The 8746-nt window shown below is 48.5% G+C and overlaps 1 protein-coding gene across 1 annotated transcript in view; it reads right to left on the bottom strand.

Annotated features, from left to right (window-relative positions):
• The window catches only part of VSTM4 (V-set and transmembrane domain containing 4), an 88163-nt gene that overhangs the window by 17063 nt on the left and 62354 nt on the right, over positions 1–8746 (bottom strand). Inside the window, exon 7 of the mRNA XM_012651251.1 lies at positions 4863–4897. Within this exon, the coding sequence (XP_012506705.1) occupies positions 4863–4897 (35 nt within the window). The remainder of the gene's footprint in view (positions 1–4862; positions 4898–8746) is intronic.

The following is an 8746-nucleotide window of genomic DNA, read 5'->3' as shown; positions in this document are numbered from 1 at the left end:
TTATCAACATCATCGCCTTCATCACCACCATCATCTTCACCAAAATAACCATCATCATCACCATCATCACCACCATCATCACCATTACCATCACCGTCATCACTATCATCATTACCACTACCATTATTATCACCATCATTATCATCATCATCATCACCATCATCATCACCATTACCATCACCATCATCACTATCATCATTAGCACTACCATTATTATCACCATCATCATCATCACCACCATCACCATCATCATTACCATGATCATCGTCACCATGATAATTACTGTCATCATCACCTCCATCATCACCATCACCATCACCATCATCACTATCATCATTAGCACTACCATTATTATCACCATCATCATCATCATCACCATCACCATCATCATTACCATGATCATCGTCACCGTGATAATTACTGTCATCATCATCACCACCATCATCATCACCATCACGGTGGTGCTAGGTCATAGACATGACATACAGGGCACAAGCCAAGCGTTAAGACCACATCTGAAACAGCAGTCGGCACGTCTGCATCTGTGGAATTCACACTGGATGCAATGTGCACATTGGGCACCTGCGACCTCTTCATCTTTCCATGCACGTTCTTACCATAAATTCACAAAGCTGTGTCTTACAGTCTTTTGTTCATCACATGTGCTTGTTGGCAATTTATAAATTTAGCTTTAGGAAGTTATAATAACAAATTAGAGTTGACTCTGGCTAGGGAAGAAAAGCCCCTTAAATGCACCATGAGTTTGCTGTGAGCTCGGAATTTCAAAGACACATTCTGCCTGATGTCCGGGACGCCCAGCCTGATGCTGTAGCTGCGTCGATGGTTTTTTCCGTTCTTTCCAAAATGGCGCTTCATTTCCAGTATTCTCCATTTGAGACTGAAAAAGTCTTTTAATAACTCTGAAGTACTCTGTGCTCAAAACTGCAGTTTTAAATGAAATAGGCTTAAAAAAATCAAATGTGAGCAGAAATGATATTGTTTCACGAGATTACGAAAATAAAACAGAGCGAAAAAGTTTTTAAAAAATTTCCCAGCAGTGCAATGATCCGAGAAATGAAGTGCCCACTAACGGCAGCAAATCAGCCAAGCTGAGATGGAGAACAAGCTACCACTCCGCAGGGAGGGACGTTCCCTACAGATACACAGGGACAGGCCTACCCTGTAGTGGGGTCCCACCAGGACCCCTGGGAGCAGGGGAGACTGTACAGCTGGGAGAGGTCACTGGTGGGGCTGGACCTGCTGGACGTGCAGGTTTGCCTCCTTCCCAGGCCAACCTCCAACCAGCTCACCTCCCTGCCGCCTGCTCACCTTTGTCAGGTGGGTCCCAGGCCATGCTCCTGCCTCGCCAGCACCTTGCGCCCTGCCTGTCCGTGCTCAGTACCGCTGGGGAATGAATATGGGGAAGACGGGAAGAGCAACGTGAATGAGTCAGTGATGCAGTAAACAGGAGAACCACACGGTGCCAAGGTGGTCAATCCCACAGTCACCTTCCTTCTCAAAGCACAAAGCCACATCACTTCTAGAACAAAGTTAAGGCCAACTCCCTCTGCAGCGCATCTGCAGTAGGATTCCTGCTGCCCCCCCCAAAAGGGGGTTCCTAATGAGGGTTTAACAAGCTGCCCAGTTTTAAAAGACTCCTTGAAAGTAACTGCTTCACTTAGCCCTTCCTCGACAGAATCAGAGCCGCAATCGTTCTCTCCTGGCCTAGCTGCCAGGTAGCAGAGGCACCTCGGCACTGACTGGGTGGCCTGCCTGGAAGTGACAGCCCCGTGTCAGGGTTAAAAGTCTCCCCAGTACAGGACGTTGTCACTTCCACTTCGGAGGACTGATCTGGATCCCTCCCTGCCTAGTAAAGGCCCGGCCTGGCCTGCGCGCTCCAGACTGGAGGAAGCCCATGAAACCAAATGACTCCTGTTTTCCGCACTCTCATCCCTTCCAAAGCCCCGGCATCTATTCTTCCCTCCAGCCGACATGCATAACTCCCGGTGACAATAATGGGATGAGCATGTGTACCGAGGGGAGCATAGAATTTTTATCTCTGCAAAAATGGTACTAGCGTGGTATAAGCAAAGTTTTTGTTTTTTTCCCAAGGCTTTTACTTGGGGCAATATATTGCACATGTGGTTGTGGGTTTTTCCTTCTTTTTAATTTTAAATCGAGATTATGAACATATTTTATGCAGGTTAATATATCCTTTTCATGTAAAATTTAACTGAAACCAGTTCTAGCACATTAACAACAACAAGAGAAATTCTCTGGCTTATTATAAACATCCTTCAAGAAACCTGAAATGCGTGTCCTCTGGAAATAATTTTGCTGGGATTTGGGTTATTATTAAAATCCTCTCAGAATTCTATCACTGGTTTTTAATGTGCCTCAAAGCCTTTTTCTGCTACTGATCAGAGACCTGGCAGAACATTCTTGGTGGCGAGAACAGGGCTGGGGGAAGAGACGTCTCTCCAACACCAGGCAACACGGAACAGGGTGCCGCATCTCAGCCCGGGGCTGACACTCCGGGGTGCCCGACAGAGCCGCAGAGAGGCAGCTCCTGGGACAGGGTCCCTGTGAACCAGGTGGAAGGAACCGCTGCCTTTCTGCCCGTTTTGCTGCTCTTATCTCTGCGTTTCCACGACAGGAGGGAGGTTTACTGTGGACTTAAACTTGAGGGAGTCCCAGGCAAGTAGGGCTTGTCACCTGTCAGAAATCTCTATCTGTGAGGGGACCTAGGAGGTCATGGGGCCGGGCGACACCTGGCCAGGGTGCAGATGAGCTGCCCTGGCAAGGTTGGCAGGAAGGAGGGAGAGTCATAATACCCTTGAGAATTCTCGTACTTAATTTTCTCCTCACTGACAAATCAGACAGCCCGCCGTCCTCCCCGGGGGACCGCGCCGCCTCACTGAGATGTAAGTACGTCCTCTTCGGGGGCGGGCGGCAGTGCTCGCCCTGATGGCATTGACCCTACCAGGTAACAGTCTGGCGAGTTATCCAGAGCCACACTTCTCAGACTTGGATGTTATTCCATTCGTCTGGGATCCTGCTAAATTGCAGGCTCTGCGTTAGCGGGCCTGGGTTAGGGCCTGAGGTTCTTTCTGCTTTTCCAACAAGCCCCCAGGCAACGCCGGGCTGTGGACCACACTCTGCGCTGGGAGAACTTAGATTAAACTCCAACCCCAGATCCTTGCTCGAATTGTGCATTCATTCCACACGCCCTGGCCTCGGCGGACTCTGCAGCTTCCACGCTCTGCACCCAGGACACTGGGAGAGTGAGGCAGGTTTGCCCCACGAAAGTTCAAACTTCCGGGCATCAAAGGATGCCACTAACAGGTGAAAAGATGGCCTACAGAATGAGTGAAAATACTGGCAAGTTATATATCTGATGAAGGATTAACATTCAGAATACATAAAGGACTCCTACAATTCAACAACAAAGCAAAAAACCTGAGCAAAGAAATGGGCAAAGGACTTGAATAGACCTTGCTCCAAAGAAGACACACACATGGCCAAAGGCACAGAAACAGACGCTCAGCATCACTAATCATCAGGGAAATGCAAGCCAAAGCCACCGCAATGAATACCACCTACACCACTGTGACGGCTGCTATCAAGAAAGAGAGAGAGAGAGAGAGAGAGGGAGAAAAGGAAGGAAGGAAGGAAGAAAGGAAGGAAGGAAGGAAGAAAAAGAAAGAAAATAACACGGTTTGGTGAAGATGTAGAGAAACTGGAGCCCTTGTGTACTGTTGGTGGGAATATAAAATGGTGTAGCTGTTCTGGAAATATAGCAGTTCCTCAAAAAATCGAAAATAGAACTACCATATATGATCCAGCAATCCCACTTCTGGGTATACATCCCAAAGAATTAAAAGCAGGGATTTGGACAGATATTTGTACACTATGTCCATAGCACCATTATTTACAGTAGCCAAAAGGTGAAAGCAACCCTAGTGTCCATCAAGTGATGAACGGACACAAACCGTGGTACATACACACAAGGGAATATTATTCAGCCTTAAAAAGAATGGAAATTCTGACACACGCTACAACATGGATGAACTTTGAGGACATCATACTAAGTGAAATAAGCCAGTCACAAAAAGACAAATACTGTGTGCCTTCACTTATGTGGGGTACCTAGAGTTGTCAAATTTATAGAAACAGAAAGTAGAACGGCGGATTGCAGGGGCTAGGGGACAGGGAAGCGGGGAGTTTAATGGGTACAGAGGTTCGGATTCGCAAGAGGAGAAGGTTCTGGAGATAGGTTGCACAGCAATGGGAATGTGCTTAACGCAACTGAATTGCACACTTAGAACGGGTAAGATGGTAAATTTCACGTATGCATGTTTTACCACGATTTAGCCTCTGGACAGGAATGCAGTCTGCGGAGGTGGAGATAGCCCAGAGGGAGCGGGCGCGGCGCAGGCAGGAGTTCAGTGTGTGCCCTGGAGAATCTGAGGTGCCGTGGGCCTTCCGGGGGACTGTCCGATCAACAACAGCGAGACGAGCTGGTCTAGAACTGTCCTGCAGACCCGGCTGGGGAGCCAGTGAGCTGCGCAGGTGGCTGCTGCCCCTGTGAGAGGCTGACTCTTCCAGGGAATGTGTTCGAGGGGAAGAGAGCCCCAGAGGTGCCGGCGCTCCGAGCAGTGGAAGAGGGGCAGGAGCCTGAGCACCTGGGAGGAGTGACTGCCAGGAGGAAAAGCAGTCCTCTGGGGACACCACCTCCAAGAACAGCAAGGGCGAGCTCAGCAGCATCCGGGCCACAGGGGTCGGCCATGACAGATGCACCGAAAAGTGCCCCAAGAGCCATCGATGAACAGGTTGCTGGTGTGAAGAGGCCTGACTATGACCCTTGGGCGACCCTGGAGTGGTGGAGAAGTGGGGGCTGGCGGGGAGGAGGCCGCAGAAGGAAGGTGGAGGGAGCCGAGTCTGGGAGCTAAGCTGCAGCTCCGCGTGAGGACGGGCGGGCACAGGCGAGGCAGAGGGCTGCCAGAGGGGACCCAGGCCACGGGGCGTCCTGGTGGGATGAGGGTGCCAGGTGGCGTGGGACCAAGGGAGCAGAGGCAGATGATGATGGCCGCCCACCACTCACAGGAAGCCACACGCCATCCTGGAGGCAGGGGGGGAGCCATTCGGATCTTAAGCAGGAGATGACAGGGTTGGAGCTGTGCTCTAGAGAAATCCCGGGGCAGCAATGCAGAGACAGATCTGATGGGAGGCAGGATGCAAGTGCCCCACTGGGAGGCTTGCGGTAATCAAGCCCGTGAGTTCCCGATGTTTCCGTGTCTTCAGTCTCTGGGGCGTCCTGAGCCCTCCAGCCTCCCCGGTGCCTAAGTACGGAGAGGGTGGGAGGCACGGATGCCCTCTGGGACCTGCAGGAGCCTGTGGAAGTTCCCTTAGCTCCAAGGACGGCGCTCATTCTTTTCCAATTAATTCCAGGGCGCTGACCACCCTCCTCTCCAACCCTGTGACAGTTTTGTGTCCTGTGGTTGTTTTTCCTTTAAACTCTGAGGTTTTGCTTCCATATCATAGAAACTGTTTTTGTCCCCCAACTCGGCTTCTGAATCAGTAATGGACCTAATGCAAGAAAAATAAACTAGATGCACTCTGGCCTTCTGTTTCTTGTGAGACAAGGAAGCAACCACGGCTTTTCCTGGAAGTGTGTAAATTCCCACACTCCTGAAGCTCTGCTGCAGGGCCATGACCGGCGGGAGGATATGGGGGCCCCAGAAGGCTTCAGGGGGGGTCTCTGGACCAGGGCCCCAATCTAAAGGAAAACCACAGGTGCATCTGCCCTGGAGCATTTTGAGCTCTGAAAACGTGCTCCCTCCCCAGAAATGAATGGAGGACCGCTGATACTCACCATAAACACTGAGACTTATGACACAAACTGGCTGCCTTGTCCGACAGTCGGAAAGACCCTGCATGAGCAATGTGGCCCACAACCTGATCAGCAGAACTTTGGAAGCAAGTTGCTGTGTTTGGTTGTTTTGTTAAAAAAGAAAGGTGGGGACAGGAAGCAGTTTTCATACATTGATTACAAAATGTTTAGAATGCCTTTCTCGCTCTTCTTTCCTCCTGTGTCCCATCAGTTTTTTAAACCTCTGATCACTGTCTAATCTATGGTATACATACTTCTCGCAAAATGCCAGGCAGTCTTAGAAACATACGAAAAAATTCCTGCTTGTTAACGCCTTGAGAGTTGCAAACACAAAGACACACACTCGTTACGTTTCTGGCGTCGCAGTGGAGGCGAGTGGGACGGGGCCTGGCCACAGCAGCCTCAGGACCCGGAGCTCTCCCGCCGGCCTGCTCCCCCTTCTCAACCAGTCAGTGCGGGGGGGCAGCTTGGCTCCCAGAAAGAGGGCCGGAGAGTTCTGTGGCCTGGGACCACACCAGGGAGCACTGTTTTACAGGGATTGCAGCAAATTGGAACAATTACAGAGTTAAACACCTAAACCGGTACCAGGACCCCCAAAATAAGGTATCTGCAAGCTATAGTCTTACATCATCCACGAAGTCCGTGTGAGTCAACAGGTAGCTATGGACTTTAGTTTCAGCTTCCATCAACATTTATTGATCTAAGAGATAAATATCAATCAAGTTGAGAGTGAGGTCAATGCTGGCCTCCTGGGAAAATAAATCTTAACGTTCCCCCAAACCCGCAGACGCCACGCCTCATATGTTTGACTCTAGCCCGCGGGTCACACAGAGGCTCTTTCAGTTGAGGTCAGCTCTTTTCTTTATTTTGAGTTGTTATAGGTGTAAACTATTTCCAAATTGTCTTATTTCTGGAAATTTTTATATAAAAATTTTAAATCTCTTCATATCTTAAATAATCAAGAGAAAACGTGATATTTAAAGAACTGCTATTGGCAATACTTCCATAAAATAAGAATCCTTTTGACATCTCATTTAATCTGATCTGCTCTCTGTGAAAACTAAGCATGGCCCGTGCTGAAGGCCCCTCAGGGGAGCACGCCGGCTCCCACAAACACACACAGAAACTTACAATCAAGACCAGGGTTCTTTCTGAAAACACTGTTGAATCCAATCTTTTTCATAAGTGGCAAAAAACTGCTTAAGACAGCGTTTTGTACCCAAGAGGTACACAACTGATTTTTCTGTTTAATGCATAAATGAAAGGTGGGTCCCACCAGGCTGTGAACAAGAGGAAGTTGTTTATTCAAGACTGATGGCGTTACCCCTTAGGGATATGGATGCTTTTCTTAAACTGAGTGTTTGTGTCTTCTCACATGCAACGCTGGGGATTGAAGGGGGGAATCTTATTGTAAGAATTAAGTATGATGACATGCAAAAAGCACTTTTTAAATCTACCCCTGGGATAGATTAAGAAAACTTCTAATACAGCTATTTCTGTTATTACCAGGGTAAGAGACTGGTTCGGAACAACAGGTCCAGAGCAGCTTAGAGAGAACATAAGGTAGGGAAATTTACCGTGTGTAGTCACTCTTGAGGTTGTTGATAAATATCAGAAAGAAAAGATCTAAAAATGACACACACACATATACACAAGCACACACACGGATGTGCAGGGATATGCACAGTCCAGAGGATACCTGAGCTCAGCCCATCTATTTCCAGGAGACAGAATCTCAAGGGCGGGGACCAGGATGCTCCAAGGCCAAGGGAAATTGATAGTTTTAGCCTTTATGTTCCACTCAGTGTCCAGAAGCTCACTGAGTGGCCAGGAGTCTATTAAAATAAGCAAAAAAAAAGTTTGTTGCACTTAAGAACCAGACGGTGTAGTCAACAGAGCAGAATCAATAAGGGATTTTTGATTACATGAACCAGATGGTGGAATCTGCTATATGAAAAGCCCACTGGACCCACAGTTCACTGCAGGCTATCTTTGGAAAATAGGTGAGGCTGCCTCTCCAGGAGATGGCAGGAAACCCAGCACGGAGCAGCAAGGGCAGGAGCAAGGCTGAGCCACTCAGGACTTCCGGACGGTGCACAGAGAGCCCCCAGACCCAGACTCTGTCTGAGGCAAAGCTTGCAATGTGCTGGCTAAAAGCTTGTCTTTGGGATTAAGCAATGACTATAATCCAAAAACTTCATGACCTTGGGTAAGTCACACATCTCTCACCTTACTGACTCTCCGAGTCTCATGGGCCCAACTATAAATGTAGAATTACATGCACTCCATAGAGCTGGTGTGCAGCATCAAGACCGAATATCCATCGCACTAGACACCATTCTAGGCATGGAGAAGACAGCAGGGAACAGAAGTGACAAGTTCCCTGCCTCCATGGATCTTGCATTCATGAATCTCTAGTGAATAGAGAAATGCAAACAGAAAAAGTGTTGTATATAAGATATCGGGACAGCTTCTTCATAGGCGGTGAGTGAAAAGCCACAGGCAGATCTGGGGAGGATGTTCCAAACAGAGAGGATAGCCGGTGTGTAGGCCCTGACACAGAAATAAGATTGGCATGTTTAAGCACTAGCAAGGCAGCCAGTGTGGCCGGAGGGAAGAGAGGGAAGAAGAGGATGGTGGTAAAAAGGATGTCAGAGAGGCAATGGGGCCTAGATCACACTCGGCTGTGCTGTCCAATATGGTAGCCACCAGCCAAATATGTCTACTAAGCGCTTGAAATCTGGCTCTGCACTGAGACGTGCAGTAAACGTCAAATATACACTGGATTTTGAAGACTTAGTACAACAAAAAGAACGTAAAATATTAATATTTCATTAATAATTATTATATGGA

The sequence above is a fragment of the Propithecus coquereli genome, unplaced genomic scaffold (genome assembly GCF_000956105.1).
Source record: "Propithecus coquereli isolate 6110/MARCELLA unplaced genomic scaffold, Pcoq_1.0 Scaffold351, whole genome shotgun sequence".
NCBI classification, from domain to species: Eukaryota; Metazoa; Chordata; class Mammalia; order Primates; family Indriidae; genus Propithecus; species Propithecus coquereli.
This window is presented reverse-complemented; position numbering and strand designations above follow the sequence as displayed.